At 43.8% G+C, this 20,447-nt stretch overlaps 1 protein-coding gene across 1 annotated transcript in view; it reads left to right on the top strand.

Moving 5' to 3' along the window:
- Positions 1 to 281: 281 nt before the first annotated feature.
- Positions 282 to 20,447, top strand: part of ppm1h (protein phosphatase, Mg2+/Mn2+ dependent, 1H) — a 61,015-nt gene continuing 40,849 nt past the window's right edge. The window contains exon 1 of the mRNA XM_061721122.1: positions 282 to 649. Within this exon, the coding sequence (XP_061577106.1) occupies positions 417 to 649 (233 nt within the window). The 5' untranslated portion in view covers positions 282 to 416. The remainder of the gene's footprint in view (positions 650 to 20,447) is intronic.

The raw sequence follows: 20,447 nt of genomic DNA, 5'->3' as shown, positions 1-20,447 counted from the left end.
ACCAGGGTTCCTTTTAAGAACACATTCTTATTTACAATAACGGCCTGGCAAGTGACAAGGACCACTTGGGGGGGGAAAGGACGTGGTTTAGGGAGTAAAACACAGTAAAATTGTAGCTCTGCAAAGGTAGAAAACCATTAGGTAGCATTTTTTGGCAAAGCAGCAGAAATTGGCAGAACAGCTCACTCCGAGATGACGCACCTTTGACCTGCAGACCTGTCAGCAGTAATCTGCTGCACCTCAATCCGCCAGCAGGGACCGGCCTGTCACATGACCGGCGTGCAGCCCCCGTCTGCTCTGCTCTGCTCTGCTCTGCGCTGCCTTTATTTCCTCGTTCACGGAGGAGAACCGATGAGCCTGCTGCGCCGCCGCTGCGCGTCTGCCTCTCACCTGCTCGCATCCAGGGACCAGGGAGCATGTTGACGCGGGTCAGATCCGCGGTGGCCAGCCTGATGGGAGGCGTGATGGCCGGCGGCTCCGGCGGGGAGCAGCCCGGCGGCTCGGACCTGCCGCTCAAATTCCCCTACGGCAGAGCGGAGTTCCTGGGACTTTCCCCGGACGAGGTGGAGTGCTCGGCGGATCACATCGCCAGGCCGATCCTGATCCTGAAGGAGACCCGGCGGCTGCCGTGGTCCACCGGCTATGCGGAGTGAGTAAACCTGCATGCGTCCATGTTTTCTTGCAGCAGCAGCAGCAGCATCCTTCTGGAGGTGAGCGCGTCCTTCCTGGACCACAAACCCTTCCATCATCTTCATCATCATCGTGGCCTGCTTTGTGTGTAGAATTAGTCGATAAAGTGCAACAACTCAGCCTTCTCCATTACCCTTCCATATCCGTTTCTGTGGATGTTTACACCCAGTGCACAATAATACAAGCTGGAAGTGGCTTTGGACTATTAGGAATGCCTTATATTGTTATGTAAATTAGGCATTAATTTCAGGGTTGGCATAAGGTAAGGCAAGCCAAGTTTATTTATATAGCACAATTCAACACAAGGTAATTCTAAGTGGTTTACATCGACATTAAAAGCGGCAAGACATAATTAGACAAATAAATTACAAATAAAATGAAATAACATTATGAGAAAATAAGGTAAAATAATAAAAAGCACAAGTTGCTGATTTAAGAGTACGCTTAAATAACAAATAAATGAAATAAAATGATAAGAAAAGAAGTAAAATAATAAAAAGCACAGGTTGTTAAGAATAAGGGCAGTAGAGTACAGCAGGCAAGTATTTAATTTAGGAGTACGCTAACAGTAATGTTTTTAGGCCTGATTTAAAGGAGCTGACAGTTGGAGCAGACCTCAGGTCTACAGGAAGTTTGTTCCACCGGTGAGGAGCAGAATAACTGAACGCTGCCTCACCTTGCTTGGTTCTGGTTCTTGGGACACACAACAAACCAGATCCAGATGAACCTCAGGGGTCTGGGAGCTTCATAGGGAACTAACAGATCCAGCATGTATTTTGGTCCAGGACCATTCAGGTCTTTGTAGACCAGCAGTAAGATTTTAAACTCTATCCTTTGACTCACTGGAAGCCAGTGTAGTGATTTCAAATGTCATAAAGTACAACAACTCAGCCTTCTCCATTACCCTTCCATATCTGTTTCTGTGGACGTTTACACCCAGCGCACAATAATACATCTACCAAGCTGGAAGTGGCTTTGAACTATAAAGAATGCCTTTTATTGTTATGTAAATGAGGCATTAATTTCAGGGGTGGCATAAGGTCACTGACAGCCATGTGATAGGGGGTATTATTTTACCAGACACCAGAGCTTTTAGTGCACTGCACCTCCCACTTGCTTACCTGTTTGAATTGTACCATTTTATTATTATAAAGATTGTTTTGTTTTTGGTCCATGCTGACCTTCATTTATCTTAGTTAGTTAATATTTATTTCGGTCAATCACAAGCATAAAAATCAACGAGCAAGATAACAAACATCCACAGGTTTTTCCCTGGTCAACATTGTGATTATTTTGACCGAAAAGGTCGGGACTTGAAGCATAAAGCTTATCTTGCCCACCTTTTAACATACAGTAATAGAATATGCAAAAAGAACAAATGACGTATCATGAGGTTACACAAAATAATAATAATAGTAATAATAATATTAATAATAATAGCTGTAATAACTGTAATAATCATAATCATAATAATAATAATCATAGCTCTGAGAACAGAAAGTGAAAAGATTCTACAGAAACTGACAAAACCAATTTAGGTTGTCATTTCATCTCATGCATGTGTATCGTGTCTACATCAAATCCTACATAATATACATGCATATGCTCATACCAGTACACATCCACACACAGGCACACACACACCTACACGCATACATGTGGACATCCTTCTTTGTTTGCTAATTCTGCTTCCATATATGTGTCCATTACCTTTGCTTTGAATAATAGCTTATATGCTTTTATTGAGTTTGCTAATTTAAGGTCGTTGTCTAATGCGTTCCACAGTTTTACTCCTAAAACGGATATACATCTACCCTTTGTACTTGTTCTTACTGTTGTTGTCTTCAACGTTGCTGTTCCCCTGAGGTCATGTTTGCCCTGTCTTGGCTTGAACAGTTCCTGCATGCAGCCCGGAAGTAAATTGTTATAAGCCTTATATATTATTACAGTAAATCTGCCCAAACTTGACCATGCTTTTTATGTCAGGCACCGTCATCCTGTGACTTGATAGCAGGTTTCCACAATTGCATTCAGAGCTGCTGTGGGTCATTTGGGAAAGTGGAGGTCTGATTCCCCAGAGTCCAAGTGTCTTTGGGCAAAACTGTGAGTCCCTGATTGACTCAAATACATTGATTGGTGTGGGCTGTCATGTGGTGAGTTATGGAGGACCCGGCGGCAGGAGACTGTGAGGCGGCAGGAGTAACAAACAACAGTTCTTTTGATACTAACAAAAAGCACTGCCTGGGCAGGAGTCCAAAATCAAACACAAAAACCTCCACTCCAGGAACACCACTACGGAGCACACGAAGCAGAATCACAAACATCCAGGATACAAAACGGGCAGGGGGGAGGAAGGGAAAGAAAAGACAATATATAGGGACAGGGGGCTGATGAAACGCAGGTGCAGAAAATCAGAGAAGATTGGAACAGGGAAGCCAAACCAGAACCGAACACGCCGGGAAACCGACTATCAAAATAAAGCGGAAAGTATGTACAACAAGGCCACACCTGAAGATCTAAGAAAATAAACCCAAAACCCAACAGAAACACTGGTGATTGTGTGCGTGGTAGAAAAAAGGGACTGCATCGACTTTGTATAAAAGAAAAGGTGTAGGTCTCTAAACTAAGACTGTTCAGACTGCCAGCCTAAAGCTGATTCTTAGTATTATCTAGGCAGATTTATAAACAGTCAGAACACCCAAAATCACAATGAAAGGCTTTCCCCCCCAAAATTTAATACAAACCACATATGTATGGTTTCATGTGTTTTTCAAACAGATTTTCACAGATCTGTCTCAATCTGATGACCTGGTTCCACCAATACAGTTTCAGTCAGTCTTCCATCATTCGCTTTCTGACATAAGCAACAACTACGTGTCAGAGAGCGACAGAAATAATGGGTTTGCGGCTTGAAAATGATTGTCTTTGCCATGTTTTAAATTACAATTGTTCCCATACCGGTATGGGCAATATTTTTTAGCTATACTGCTAAAAGTAAAGGTATGGGTCTCTGCGAGTATATCAGCAATCCGACATTGCTGACATTTTATAAACGAAATACCAATTCTTCTTTGTTGGCCTAAATGTCGACGGGCAGAGAAGCAGTGGTGCAACAGCTGTTGGGCCAAGCTAACTATGTAGTCTTGGCATTAAAATGATAATACAACATTATTTAGGCTGGAAAATGAAAAACTACGACAAGAGCAACGGTTTAAATTAATCACTTGAAAAAGCTCAAGATTATCAAGACACAGGGAAAGATGGAGAAGCTGCAAAGGTTGAGTTTGTTTTTCAGAAATGAGGGAAATTCCCAAAAGAAAGCCAGAAACCAGAGCAATAGTGGACTTGGTTGCTGTTCAATTCATTGTCCTGGATGACGAGATTCTGTTTGGAAATGTTGGACTTGGCTGCGGTACAGTTTCCCAGGACAGTAATACGTCTCCGAAACGGCTCCTTCCAACAATATGAGATTGATGATTGCATATAATTTTAGCTTGAAGAAGTCTTTTCAGATTGCTGATGGATGTCAAATGTGTTCAAACATCAGTTCTTTGTATTTATTTATCTATTTTTTGGATTAAAATGTAAAATCACATTGTTATTGAATCAGACCTCAATACCGGCCAATCGCCAAGGCCCGGATATCAGATTGATATTGGAACATCTTTTTTTTTTTACTCGTGGTTTTAACTTGGGGCAGCATGGTGTCTTAGTGGTTAGCACTGTTGCCTCACAGCAAGAAGGTCCCTGGTTCAACTCCCTGGCCCGGCAGGGTCTCTCTGTGTGGAGTTTGCATGTTCTCCATGTGCTTGCGTGGGTTCCCCTCCGGTTACTCCGGCTTCATCCCACAGTCCAAAAACATGCGTACTAGGTTAATTGGTGATTCTAAATTGAGTGAGTGTGAGTTTGTCTGGTTGTTTGTGTATATGTGGAACTCTGATGGACTGGTGACCTGTCCAGGGTGGACCGCTGCCTCTCGCCTGAAAATTAGCTGGGATAGGCTCCAGAAGACCCCCATGACCCTGCAAAGGATAAAGCGGGTATAGATAATGGATGGATGGATGGTTTTAACTTGTGGGAAGTTGACGTGAAGGACAGCAGTCCGCGGATAGATGCTGAAGTAAAGCAGTGCGCCTCATTTACTTGTTTCTGTGCAATCGTGTCACACGTCCGCTAGTCTGTTCGTCCCTGCGGGAACATCCGTAATCTCTGACGTAGCTGTGAAACTCCTTGTTCCCGTGATTTTCTGAGCATTATTTGTGCCACATTGTGCTCTGGATCTTTGAGAGATAGGAGATATGTGCTGTGTTAGTATCTAGTGCTTGCTAGAAAACAAACAGTTGATGTAGGCTGTTATAAATAGTTTATCTCCCAACTTTCCTGTATTTCCTGCTCTCATATGAGGAGTAAATGAGGCGTTACACAGAAGCATCAGTTCTGACGCCTGTAACTTCCAGGAAAGTTGCACGTCAGTTCTGTAAACATCGGTAACTGTAGAAGCAGCAAAGTCCGTTCACCGCCCTCCATTTTGATTTGTTTACATCCGATCTATGTGTGAAGGCTACCATAGTAACCATGTGTTACTATGGTAACGTCATCATCGATCACCTGCAATATACAGTATATACAAAGGTCTGTGAGGAAAAGCTGATCCTGATCAGATACGCCCGGAAACCACATTTAGGCTTTCATCTGAACATAACAAAAGAGTGGAGTGTGATCGTGTTTGTTGAGGGGAGAATGTTGCTTGAAGAGTAAAAAGTGCTTTGAGCTGTCTGGAAAAACACAATATAAATATTGTGTAGTTACCACAGATCATCTGATTATAATTCAGTTTGAATTACATTCAGTGAATTTATTTAGCACCCATCCACAACAGAAGTCTTCTCAGGGCCTTACAGTCAAAGATCCTTGATATTGCATCTAAGAGTACAGACTCATTTTAGCTTCCTGGATCCTCGGGTCAAATCTGTCAATAAGCCTGATGTGTTTATTTTAGATAAATGTGTTATAGACAGACGTTTAGAGGCGGCATTCAGCTCATAAAAAGCTTAGTTGCTCAAACGATGCATCAGTAAGACAAGAGAAAAACAAGGAGTTAGCACCTAATTTGCATGGTGCCATGTCCCTTTTCCGGTTAAAATACCTGCAGTAACTAAAACAACCGGGTGTTGTGTCACTGTGTACTTTGAATTTACTTTAGACAGGACGCAACACGTATAATATATTTATTGTTGTCTTTTGTCTGTGACATTTGGGTCACAGCTCCACAGACTGATGGACTCTCACAAGTTCAAGCCTCGATCATCAGTGTGCACATTGTTTCATGGGCCACTTCAGTGGACTCTTAAGCTCCTTTTACATTGCTAAATAACCCGTTTTTATTACTCCAGTTTAGCATGTCACCTGTCCTTTTTACATGAACTGACACAGGGTCGCGTGTGGAGCTGGCCCCGTCAATAACCCGTCTCTGAGGGTGGACTTAATCACGGGTCAGTTCTAATGTAAACAGAATGATGCATCATGGTCGGAGGTGACTGGGATTTATTGATAAGGAGATGAGGAGGTTCAACTTTCAGAATACATATAATATATTCATCAGTAAAACAACCACTATTCAGGGTAGCATGGATCCAGCACCCACTCCATCTCCTGCACCCAGTGCTGCATCAGCCAGCTCTTCCAATGTTGGTGAAGCCAGTGAGGTCAAGCGAACAGACAGCGCGGCTGTCATGCTATGCAGTCGCACTCGATGACTCCCCCTGACTCCTCTTCCATCTCCACAACTCTGTTTCATGCATCGGGGAGGCCCGCTTAAATTTGGACTGCCCAGTGAGCGTTAAACACAAGTTGTTAAGATCTTAAGTTAACAAAGAAGAGTTGATCTGTGGCTTCACTGGTTCCCATCTATTGTAAGGTCAGTTGCTCAATACTCGCTCTCCCCCTTCCTCGTGTTGACGTGCCCTAAGGGAATATGATGAACTCGCAAGTGACTTTGGATGAAAGCATCTTCTTATGTAAAGTATGTCCTTTTAAAAAAAAAAAAACGAAGTCTAATCTTAAAGGGGACTGTTGCGGTCTCCACACAAATAACATTTAAATGATATGGCTCGAAATGGAAACCTCAACATAAGGAAAGACACCAACAAAGAGCACAAATTTAACAGCTTTTATTAAAGCAACCTCCCAAAATAAATTACACTAAGCATAAATCATAATACTCACTATAAAGCAAAAGGGGACCTGGAGACGCCGGCTGGACTAAGGAGGACGAGGGGGGACACAGCCCACCCTTTTATAGGGACGTCCAAGCTGGACCCCCCTCCCTAACTCAAAACCCAACTAACTAAAAACAAATAAGCAAACAACCTAAAATAAGGACTACCGGCCATCTCCAGGCCCAAACTAAACTAAGGATCAAACTAAACAAAAGCTAACCGAAGAGTATCTGGGTTTTGTGTTGCTTGGTCCGTCTCCAATTATGAAAAACAGGTTTTTTCTTGCTTTATCATATATAAAGTGGTCTCCCCTCAGCCTGCCAACTCAGAGAAGGAGGAAAGCAACCAAATTCTGCAGGGTCTGTACAGCCGCCCGGATGAGCCATCCAGTGTCATGTGACTTCTATGAGCCGTTCAGATTCTGCTCCTGTAGTGACGTCACAACAGGAATGTTCAGCTCAAAACAGCGTGCCGCGTCGTGCTGCGTCGCTGCGGCCAGTTAGGACAGTCCAATAGAAAATAAAGCAATGGAATTGATTTTGACGCTGACGCTCACTCGCATCGCATGCATGACACGGTGTAAAGGCTGATTTATGGTTCCGCGTTACACGGCGTAGGGTCTGCGTCGATTTAACGCAGAACCATAATTTAGCTTCCGCCATTTTTTCGTAGCGGTGTATCACGTCATTCAGGCAGCCAATCAGCACAGTGCCTCATTATCATAGCCTCCCCGCCCACTCAGAATCCCGCATAGAGAATGAGGTTAGAAACGGTAAAGATAAAGACATGGCCCAGAGGCTAAATTTCTAATTTATATAGAAAAAACAATCAAAACTTTGTTTTTAAGACATTCAAGGCCTGTTTAAAATAGACATTAAATGCCATAATAGGTCCCCTTTAATCTTTTTTCTTCAGTTTAATTTCTTCATCAGTGATGTGAGATATTAATTATGATCATTCTGCCCAGAAACTCCCCTTATCCAAGTTCAGCCGTGCTGCAGTTTAGATGGTCAAATGAACCTCCAGGTCATCAGGGGCTTTTCTTTGCCCACTATTTTACAAGACGTAAACAGACCAGTGACGTGCTGAAGCAGAATTTAGATGGGAGCTGGAATCAGCTGTTATTCACATGATTAACTCATATTCACATACTGTGTGTTATACATATGCAACATGCCCGCCTTTTTATTCGAGGATCAGGCAAGAAGTATTTAATGAGGCCATTTTACGCTCATTTTTAGTCATCAAATGTTAGCCCTTTGTTCCTCAACAATAGCCTTCACTCAGGAGAACTCGCAAAGCCTGTGATTATTTCAGAACAACAAAGACCAAGACCCACAGGGAGAGCTAATGGCTCATGAATGAGTGCAGCTGCTGTTGCTGGTCAGACACACATTTCTTCGTGTCAACATGATATCAATGTTGTGCTCTAAACATTTCACGTAAATGACTTTGACAGCTCAAAACATTCCGTACATGTTCGACCCAAACAAACCACGGCAGCGAATGCTCATTACCTGATATTGCATAACATAGAGGTTTATTTTCTCTTCCTGTCCCCTGGGCTCTACTGGGCACAGAAGCGCTGGACTCTGGCTTTGCTTTGGTTTTGCTTTGCCCTCAATATGACCTCAGGTCCTATTTGGAGTGTTTCAGAAGTGGAGCACATCCGAGCCCGGTTGCTCGGCTGGATGTTTGAGTTTTTTACCCAAAGGTTTTAAAATCACATTGGAATCACGCAGAAATCTTCTCATCTGAGGATGTATTTCTCCCCATGTTCAGTCCTTTCTGCTATAATACATGTAAATGGGATGGGTGCTATCAAATAAAATGTTTTAACTTGTACCTAAAATCTTTGCATGTGGTTTACATCCCTTTTAGGTCCCTCTGAATTGTAGCAGAGCAGGTAGTTTTTTTTTTTTATGGGATGCTTCTTAACTGCAGCGCAGTGCTTCTGGTAGGACCACTGTTATTGGTCACAATCCAGTTCCAGTAATAATTAAAGCTGCAAGCAGCGATGAACGGGCCCTCGCACTCACGGCCACCGCCCCCCTTAAGCATATCAGAAATGACACCACCCACAACTTCCTATGTCAAACCATTCAAAAGTTATAGCAGAAAAAAGGGACAACCAATCAGAAGAAGGGGCGGGGCTTAATCAGGCCAATGAAGGTCAAGGGCTCCATAAAGAATCTGATGACACCACCCACGACTCTCTATGTCAAACCATTCCAAAGTTATAGCAGAAAATCGGGACAACCAATCAGAATAAGGGGCGGGGCTAATTAAGGCCAACGAAGCTTAAGGACTCATTACAGAGTCCCATGCCACCACCCACGACTTCCTATGTCAAACCATTCAAAAGTTATAGCATAAAAAAGGGACAACCAATCAGAATAAGGGGCGGGGCTAATTCAGGCCAATGAAGGTCAAGGGCTCCATAAAGAATCTGATGACATCACCCACGACTCTCTATGTCAAACCATTCCAAAGTTATAGCAGAAAATCGGGACAACCAATCAGAAGAAGGGGCGGGGCTAATTAAGGCCAACGAAGCTTGAGGACTCATTACAGAGTCCCATGACACCACCCACAACTTCCTATGTCAAACCATTCAAAAGTTATGGCAGATAAAAGTATTCTAGGGGGCGCTGTTGAGCCGTTAGGCCACGCCCATTAATGCAAACCATGAAATATCAAATTTATCGCCAAGTCTGTCTTGCATGCAAAATTTGGTGACTTTTGGAGAACTATCAAATATGGACCAATCAGATTTCAAAATGGCCGACTTCCTGTTCGGTTTCGGCCATGGCTCCAAGAGACTTTTCTTTAAGTTGTGCCATGATACAGGTGTGTAGCGATTTTCGTGCATGTACGTCAAACCGTATTGTGGGGCTTGAGGCACAAAGTTTTCAGGGGGGCGCTGTTGAGCCATTTTGCCACGCCCATTAATGCAAACCATGAAATATCAAATTTATCGCCAGGCCTGACTTGCATGCCAAATTTGGTGCCTTTTGGGGAACTATCAAATATGGACCAATCAGATGAAGGGGGGGTGCGCTTGTTGGCGTCTAGCGTCGCCACGGTAACACTTTCGAAAGAGAAAAGTAATGCGTGTAGTCGCAGGATGGAGACACATATTTTGATGTATAACACATCTGGGTTCACGATACGGTTCGGGCTGAATTAACTCTCGAAGGAATGGCTCATATTGGTCCAAAATTACGCGATTAATTCAGAATGTTCAAAATGGCCGACTTCCTGTTCGGTTTCGGCCATGGCGCCAAGAGACTTTTCTTTAAGTTGCGACATGATACAGGTGTGTACCGATTTTCGTTCATGTACGTCAAAGCGTATTATGGGGCTTGAGGCGCAAAGTTTTTTCTGTCTGAAGCAACGAGATGAAGGGTGGGCGCGCTTTTTGGCGTCTAGCGTCGCCACGGTAACGCTTTTGAAAGAGAAAAGTAATGCGTGTGGTCACAGGAGGGAGACGCACATTTTGATGTATAACACACCTGGGGGCACGTTACGGTTCGGGCTGAATTAACTTTCGAAGGAATGGCATAAATTTCGCCAAAATGACACGATTAATTCAAAATGGCCGACTTCCTGTTCGGTTTCGGCCATGGCTCCAAGAGACTTTTCTTTAAGTTGTGCCATGATACAGGTGTGTACCGATTTTCGTGCATGTACGTCAAACCGTATCGTGGGGCTTGAGGCACAAAGTTTTCAAGGGGGCGCTGTTGAGCCATTTTACCACGCCCATTAATGCAAACCATTAAATATCAAATTTTTCGCCAGGCCTGACTTAGGTGCAAAATTTGGTGACTTTTTAGGCATGTTAAGGGGGGCAAAAAGGCCATCACTTTGTCAGAAGAAAAATAATAATAATATTAAAGCTGCAAGCAGCGATGAACGGGCCCTCGCACTCACGGCCACCGCCCCCCATTAGCATATCAGAAATGACACCACCCACGACTTCCTATGTCAAACCATTCAAAAGTTATAGCAGAAAAAAGGGACAACCAATCAGAAGAAGGGGCGGGGCTAATTCAGGCCAATGAAGGTCAAGGACTCCATACAGAATCTGATGACACCACCCACGACTCTCTATGTCAAACCATTCCAAAATTATAGCAGAAAATCGGGACAACCAATCAGAAGAAGGGGCGGGGCTAATTAAGGCCAACGAAGCTTAAGAACTCATTACAGAGTCCCATGACATCACCCACAATTTCCTATGTCAAACCATTCAAAAGTTATAGCAGAAAAAAGGGACAACCAATCAGAAGAAGAGGCGGGGCTAATTCTGGCCAATGAAGGTCAAGGACTCCATAAAGAATCTGATGACACCACCCAGGACTCTCTATGTCAAACCATTCCAATGTTATAGCAGAAAATCGGGACAACCAATCAGAAGAAGGGGCGGGGCTAATTAAGGCCAACGAAGCTTAAGGACTCATTACAGAGTCCCATGACACCACCCACAACTTCCTATGTCAAACCATTCAAAAGTTATGGCAGAGAAAAGTATTCTAGGGGGCGCTGTTGAGCCGTTAGGCCACGCCCATTAATGCAAACCATGAAATATCAAATTTATCGCCAAGTCTGGCTTGCATGCAAAATTTGCATCACAATCCAATCACATGAAGGGGGGGCGCGCCTTTTGGCGTCTAGCATCGCCACGGTAACACTTTTGAAAGAGAAAAGTAATGCGTGGTGTCGCAGGATGTAGACGCACATTTTGATGTATAACACACCTGGGTGCACGTTACGGTTCGGGCTGAATTAACTGCCGAAGGAATGGCATAAATTTCGCCAAAATGACACAATTTATTCAAAATGGCCGACATCCTGTTCGGTTTCAGCCATGGCTCCAAGAGACTTTTCTTTAAGTTGTGCCATGATACAGGTGTGTAGCGATTTTCGTGCATGTACGTCAAACCGTATTGTGGGGCTTGAGGCACAAAGTTTTCCGGGGGGCGCTGTTGAGCCATTTTGCCACGCCCATTAATGCAAACCATGAAATATCAAATTTATCGCCAGGCCTGGCTTGCATGCAAAATTTGGTGCCTTTTGGGGAACTATCAAATATGGACCAATCAGATGAAGGGGGGGTGCGCTTGTTGGCGTCTAGCGTCACCACGGTAACACTTTTGAAAGAGAAAAGTAATGCGTGTAGTCGCAGGATGGAGACGCACATTTTGATGTATAACACACCTGGGTTCACGATACGGTTCAGGCTGAATTAACTCTCGAAGGAATGGCATATATTGCTCCAAAATTACGCAATTAATTCAGAATGTTCAAAATGGCCGACTTCCTGTTCGGTTTCGGCCATGGCGCCAAGAGACTTTTCTTTTAGTTGCGACATGATACAGGAGTGTACCAATTTTCGTTCATGTACGTCAAACCGTATTATGGGGCTTGAGGCGCAAAGTTTTTTCTGTCTGAACCAACCAGATGAAGGGTGGGCGCGCTTTTTGGCGTCTAGCGTCGCCACGGTAACGCTTTTGAAAGAGAAAAGTAATGCGTGTGGTCGCAGGAGGGAGATACACATTTTGATGTAGAACACACCTGGGTGCACATTACGGTTCGGGCTGAATTAACTGCCAAAGGAATGGCATAAATTGCGCCAAAGTGACACGATTAATTCAAAATGGCTGACTTCCTGTTCGGTTTCGGGCATGACGCCAAGAGACTTTTCTTTAAGTTGTCCCATGATACAGGTGTGTACCAATTTTCGTGCATGTACGTCAAACCGTATCGTGGGGCTTGAGGCACAAAGTTTTCAAGGGGGCGCTGTTGAGCCATTTTACCACGCCCATTAATGCAAACCATTAAATATCAAATTTTTCACCAGGCCTGACTTGGGTGCAAAATTTGATGACTTTTTGGGCATGTTAAGGGGGGCAAAAAGGCCATCACTTTGTCAGAAGAAAAAAAAAAATAATAATTAAAGCTGCAAGCAGCGATGAACGGGCCCTCGCACTCACGGCCACCTCCCCCCATAAGCATATCAGAAATGACACCACCCACGACTTCCTATGTCAAACCATTCAAAAGTTATAGCAGAAAAAAGGGACAACCAATCAGAAGAAGGGGCGGGGCTAATTCAGGCCAATGAAGGTCAATGACTCCATACAGAATCTGATGACACCACCCACGACTTTCTATGTCAAACCATTCAAAAGTTATAGCAGAAAATCGGGACAACCAATCAGAAGAGGGGGCGGGGCTAATGAAGTCCAACGAAGCTTAAGAACTCATTACAGAGTCCCATGACACCACCCACGACTTCCTATGTCAAACCATTAAAACGTTATAGCAGAAAAAAGGGACAACCAATCAGAAGAAGGGGCGGGGCTAATTCAGGCCAATGGAGGTCAAGCACTCCATAAAGAATCTGATGGCACCACCCACGACTCTCTATGTCAAACCATTCCAAAGTTATAGCAGAAAATCGGGACAACCAATCAGAAAAAGGGGCGGGGCTAATTAAGGCCAACGAAGCTTAAGGACTCATTACAGAGTCCTATGACACCACCCACAACTTCCTATGTCAAACAATTAAAAAGTTATAGCAGAAAAAAGGGACAACCAATCAGAAGAAGGGGCGGGGCTAATTCAGGCCAACGAAGCTTAAGGACTCATTACAGAGTCCCATGACACCACCCACAACTTCCTATGTCAAACCATTCAAAAGTTATGGCAGAGAAAAGTATTCTAGGGGGCGTTGTTGAGCCGTTAGGCCACGCCCATTAATGCAAACCATGAAATATCAAATTTTTGCCAAGTCTGGCTTGCATGCAAAATTTGGTGACTTTTGGAGAACTATCAAATATGGACCAATCAGATGAAGGGGGGTGCACTTGTTGGCGTCTAGCGTCGCCACGGTAACGCTTTTGAAAGAGAAAAGTAATGCGTGGTGTCGCACGATGGAGACGCACATTTTTATGTATAACACACCTGGGTGCACGTTACGGTTCGGGCTGAATTAACTGCCGAAGGAATGGCATAAATTTCGCCAAAATGACACAATTTATTCAAAATGGCCGACATCCTGTTCGGTTTCGGCCATGGCTCCAAGAGACTTTTCTTTAAGTTGTGCCATAATACAGGTGTGTAGCGATTTTCGTGCATGTACGTCAAACCGTATTGTGGGGCTTGAGGCACAAAGTTTTCCGGGGGGCGCTGTTGAGCCATTTTGCCACGCCCATTAATGCAAACCATGAAATATCAAATTTATCGCCAGGCCTGGCTTGCATGCCAAATTTGGTGCCTTTTGGGGAACTATCAAATATGGACCAATCAGATGAAGGGGGGGTGCGCTTGTTGGCGTCTAGCGTCGCCACGGTAACACTTTTCAAAGAGAAAAGTAATGCGTGTAGTCGCAGGATGGAGACGCACATTTTGATGTATAACACATCTGGGTTCACGATACGGTTCGGGCTGAATTAACTCTCGAAGGAATGGCATAAATTGCGCCAAAGTGACACGATTAATTCAAAATGGCCGACTTCCTGTTCGGTTTCGGGCATGACGCCAAGAGACTTTTCTTTAAGTTGTCCCATGATACAGGTGTGTACCGATTTCCGTGCATGTACGTCAAACCGTATCGTGGGGCTTGAGGCACAAAGTTTTCAAGGGGGCGCTGTTGAGCCATTTTGCCACGCTCATTAATGCAAACCATTAAATATAAAAATTTTCGCCAGGTCTGACTTGGGTGCAAAATTTGGTGACTTTTTGGGCATGTTAAGGGGGGCAAAAAGGCCATCACTTTGTCAGAAGAAAAAAAAAAATAATAATTAAAGCTGCAAGCAGCGATGAACGGGCCCTCGCACTCACGTCCACCGCCCCCCATAAGCATATCAGAAATGACAGCCCCCACGACTCTCTATGTCAAACCCTTAAAAAGTTATAGCAGAAAATAGGGACAACCAATCAGAAGAAGGGGTGGGGCTAATTCAGGCCAATGAAGGTCAAGGACTCCATACAGAATCTTATGACACCACCCACGACTCTCTATGTCAAATCATTCCAAAGTTATAGCAGAAAATCGGGACAACCAATCAGAAGAAGGGGCGGGGCTAATTAAGGCCAACGAAGCTTAAGAACTCATTACAGAGTCCCATGACACCACCCACGACTCTCTATGTAAAAACATTCAAATGCTATAGCAGGAAATAGAGACAACCAATCAGAAGAAGGGCCGGGGCTAATTAAGGCCAACAAAGCTTAAGGACTCATTACAGAGTCCCATGACACCACCCACAACTTCCTATGTCAAACCATTCAAAAGTTATGGCAGATAAAAGTATTCTAGGGGGCGCTGTTGAGCCGTTAGGCCACGCCCATTAATGCAAACCATGAAATATCAAATTTATCGCCAAGTCTGGCTTGCATGCAAAATTTGGTGACTTTTGGAGAACTATCAAATATGGACCAATCACATGAAGGGGTGGCGCGCCTTTTGGCGTCTAGCGTCGCCACGGTAACACTTTTGAAAGAGAAAAGTAATGCGTGGTGTCGCAGGACGTTCACGCACATTTTGATGTATAACACACCTGGGTGCACGTTACGGTTCGGGCTGAATTAACTGCCGAAGGAATGGCATAAATTTCGCCAAAATGACACAATTTATTCAAAATGGCCGACATCCTGTTCGGTTTCGGCCATGGCTCCAAGAGACTTTTCTTTAAGTTGTGCCATGAAACAGGTGTGTAGCGATTTCCGTGCATGTACGTCAAACCGTATTGTGGGGCTTGAGGCACAAAGTTTTCCGGGGGGCGCTGTTGAGCCATTTTGCCACGCCCATTAATGCAAACCATGAAATATCAAATTTATCGCCAGGCCTGGCTTGCATGCCAAATTTGGTGCCTTTTGGGGAACTATCAAATATGGACCAATCAGATGAAGGGGGGTGCGCTTGTTGGCGTCTAGCGTCGCCACGGTAACACTTTTGAAAGAGAAAAGTAATGCGTGTAGTCGCAGGATGGAGACGCACATTTTGATGTATAACACATCTGGTTTCACGATACGGTTCGGGCTGAATTAACTCTCGAAGGAATGGCATATATTGCTCCAAAATTACGCAATTAATTCAGAATGTTCAAAATGGCCGACTTCCTTTTCGGTTTCGGCCATGGCGCCAAGAGACTTTTCTTTTAGTTGCGACATGATACAGGTGTGTACTAATTTTCGTTCATGTACGTCAAACCGTATTATGGGGCTTGAAGCGCAAAATTTTTTCTGTCTGAACCAACCAGATGAAGGGTGGGCGCGCTTTTTGGCGTCTAGCGTCGCCATGGTAACGCTTTTGAAAGAGAAAAGTAATGCGTGTGGTCTCAGGAGGGAGACGCACATTTTGATGTATAACACACTTGGGGGAACGTTACGGTTCGGGCTGAATTAACTGCCGAAGGAATGGCATAAATTGCGCCAAAGTGACACGATTAATTCAAAATGGCCGACTTCCTTTTCGGTTTCGGGCATGACGCCAAGAGACTTTTCTTTAAGTTGTGACATGATACAGGTGTGTACCGATTTTCGTGCATGTACGTCAAACCGTATCGTGGGGCTTGAGGCACAAAGTTTTCAAGGGGGCGCTGTTGAGCCATTTTGCCACGCCCAATAATGCAAACCATTAAATATCAAATTTTTCGCCAGGCCTGACTTGGGTGCAAAATTTGGGGACTTTTTGGGCACGTTTAGGGGGGCAAAAAGGCCTTCCTTTTGTCAGGAAAATAATAATAATAATAAAAATTCCTGCAAATACAATAGGGCCTTCGCACTGCAAGTGCTCGGGCCCTAATTAAAGCTGCAAGCAGCGATGAACGGGCCCTCGCACTCACGGCCACCGCCCCCCATAAGCGTATCAGAAATGACACCACCCACGACTCTCTATGTCAAACCATTCAAAAGTTATAGCAGAAAATAGGGACAACCAATCAGAAGGAGGGGCGTGGCTAATTCTGGCCAATGAAGGTCAAGGACTCCATACAGAATCTGATGACACCACCCACGACTCTCTATGTCAAACCATTCCAAAGTTATAGCAGAAAATCGGGACAACCAATCAGAAAAAGGGGCGGGGCTAATTAAGGCCAACGAAGCTTAAGGACTCATTACAGAGTCCCATGACACCACCCACAACTTCCTATGTCAAACAATTAAAAAGTTATAGCAGAAAAAAGGGACAACCAATCAGAAGAAGGAGCGGGGCTAATTCAGGCCAACGAAGCTTAAGGACTCATTACAGAGTCCCATGACACCACCCACAACTTCCTATGTCAAACCATTCAAAAGTTATGGCAGAGAAAAGTATTCTAGGGGGCGCTGTTGAGCCGTTAGGCCACGCCCATTAATGCAAACCATGAAATATCAAATTTATCGCCAAGTCTGGCTTGCATGCAAAATTTGGTGACTTTTGGAGAACTATCAAATATGGACCAATCAGATGAAGGGGGGGTGCACTTGTTGGCGTCTAGCGTCGCCACGGTAACGCTTTTGAAAGAGAAAAGTAATGCGTGGTGTTGCAGGATGGAGACGCACATTTTGATGTATAACACACCTGGGTGCACGTTACGGTTCGGGCTGAATTAACTGCCGAAGGAATGGCATAAATTTCGCCAAAATGACACAATTTATTCAAAATGGCCGACATCCTGTTCGGTTTCGGCCATGGCTCCAAGAGACTTTTCTTTAAGTTTTTCCATAATACAGGTGTGTAGCGATTTTCGTGCATGTACGTCAAACCGTATTGTGGGGCTTGAGGCACAAAGTTTTCCGGGGGGCGCTGTTGAGCCATTTTGCCACGCCCATTAATGCAAACCATGAAATATCAAATTTATCGCCAGGCCTGGCTTGCATGCCAAGTTTGGTGCCTTTTGGGGAACTATCAAATATGGACCAATCAGATGAAGGGGGGGTGCGCTTGTTGGCGTCTAGCGTCGCCACGGTAACACTTTTGAAAGAGAAAAGTAATGCGTGTAGTCGCAGGATGGAGACGCACATTTTGATGTATAACACATCTGGGTTCACGATACGGTTCGGGCTGAATTAACTCTCGAAGGAATGGCATAAATTGCGCCAAAGTGACACGATTAATTCAAAATGGCCGACTTCCTGTTCGGTTTCGGGCATGACGCCAAGAGACTTTTCTTTAAGTTGTCCCATGATACAGGTGTGTACCGATTTTCGTGCATGTACGTCAAACCGTATCGTGGGGCTTGAGGCACAAAGTTTTCAAGGGGGCGCTGTTGAGCCATTTTGCCACGCCCATTAATGCAAACCATTAAATATAAAATTTTTCGCCAGGCCTGACTTGGGTGCAAAATTTGGTGACTTTTTGGGCATGTTAAGGGGGGCAAAAAGGCCATCACTTTGTCAGAAGAAAAATAATAATAATAAAAATTCCTGCAAATACAATAGGGCCTTCGCACTGCAAGTGCTCGGGCCCTAATAATAATAATAATAAAAATTCCTGCAAATACAATAGGGCCTTCGCACTGCAAGTGCTCGGGCCCTAATAATAATAAAAATTCCTGCAAATACAATAGGGCCTTCGCACTGCAAGTGCTCGGGCCCTAATTAATAATAAAAATTCCTGCAAATACAATAGGGCCTTCGCACTGCAAGTGCTCGGGCCCTAATAATAAAGATAAACTCTTTTTAAGACTGGAACAACGAACATACATCCATATCCATACATACATAAAGAATAAGGGGGATGACTTCTGGAGGATATGTGGGATGGCTTATGGACCTCTGACAGCACAATATCACAATAGGGTTTGGCATGCTTGCATAACATTCACAAAGGATGGACTGTGAACTGTGACCGTGGACTGATCTGATTTAGTGGACAGTATTTTAGGTTGCTGTTGTTATTGTTGGTGTTTGTTTTGTGCTCTTTTTCTTGTTTTAAGTTTTTTCTGTCCTCTCTTATTTCATTGGTTGTCTGCTATGTTACTAAAATGTTAAAAATAAATAAATAGAAACTATTTTTGTATAGCACTTTTTTTTAACAATTTTACAAAGTGCTTAACAAAGCATTCAATTCAGATTTAAAGATAAAGATTTAAAAAGTAGAATTAAACTTTAAATTAGTCTAATTAATACAAAGTGAATAGAATAATAAAGACTATTTCTTTGCTAAGAAAACCAACAGATTGCATCAAAACTTCTTCAATATAACCGTATGTCCAGAGCAAGCACCAGGCGACTGTGGAAAAGAAAAACACCCCTTTTAACAGGATGAAACCACTGGCAGGTTGGGGGTTGAGAGGACAGGAAATGTGAGAGAACAGCAATAACAACCGATAAAAACATTTCAACTTTCAGAATATGTACAATATATTCATCCAAGAATACCAAAGGACTTCTGACGAAGGAAAGTACTAAGAATATTTGAAAGTATCAAGTGATGTCGTGTGTCAGCTGTTCGGGGTTCTAATGAAAAAAGCCTGATCTGCCTTTGTGACAAACTATGATTTGCGGATAGTTAGATGGCCACTATCTCTGCATCTGAAATGTCAGGAGGGCACATACCAGGTTAACAGGTCAGAGACATAAGGTGGTGCAATGCCCTCAGTGATGAACTGCTAAGTGAATGTCTCAGTCAGCAGAAGTCCAGCGAGGAGGAAGAGGAGATGGTGGAGAAATCCTACCAGCGGCTAGAAAAGGCTGGTCTGAAGGACGGCACAGGGTCATTACTCTCAGCAGAACAAGAACAGGCCTCAAAACCAAGGTCAATAGGGGCCAGGGTCACACCTGACAAGACCCCAAAGGCAGAAGGTACAAAGATGCGTTGGAGACAATCCAGCACAAACTAGCACGTTGTACTGTGTGTGTGTGTACATATGCATGATTTTCTGTATACCCCCATAGTAACAGATGTAGACGTGGGAAGCGTGGTGAAATGCCAACTGAGTCAGAAAAATGTTTGCAGCCAAGAAATAGAAAAGGTAATTAGGCTGTCGATTAACTAATTAGGCTGTCCAACAGCTGAGGCTGTCTTGGTGTGATAATCAGGGAAGCTGATTGCTTTTTTTGTTTGAGATGCATCGCAGTTAATTCTTTTTCTCGCTAACTTATGACATAGGAGGAAATTTGGCATCTATGGTCACTGTACCCACAATGATTGCACTTAAATTCATACATGCCCATTCCAAACATAACACGAACAGACTTCCTTTTACTAGCATTTCAGACTTGTGAGCTTTTAGAGCCTGAACAGCGCTGACTTTCAGCTGTAGTCTGTCTGCAAGTCGTCTGGCATACTGAGCTTTTGCTTGGTTGCTGGCCCAGATAAACATGCATCCATGGGCCATGCTTGGCCAACCCAAAAACATTTGTATGGAGACTTTTTGGAAACAAAAGCCATACACTTAGTAATGAGTATTGTCAAAAATAGCTACATACCTAATGCTGGCTATTGGAATTGTATATGGGGTAGGACTGCTTCAAAGCTTGTGGCTTATTTTGTCGTGAATAGGAAGGAATGGGATTGGTTGTTTATGGTATGATGAAGACACC

Source organism: Cololabis saira, chromosome 5, assembly GCF_033807715.1.
Source record: "Cololabis saira isolate AMF1-May2022 chromosome 5, fColSai1.1, whole genome shotgun sequence".
NCBI lineage: Eukaryota > Metazoa > Chordata > Actinopteri > Beloniformes > Belonidae > Cololabis > Cololabis saira.
Note: the sequence above shows the minus strand (reverse complement) of the source record. Positions and strands in the feature narration are given on the sequence as shown.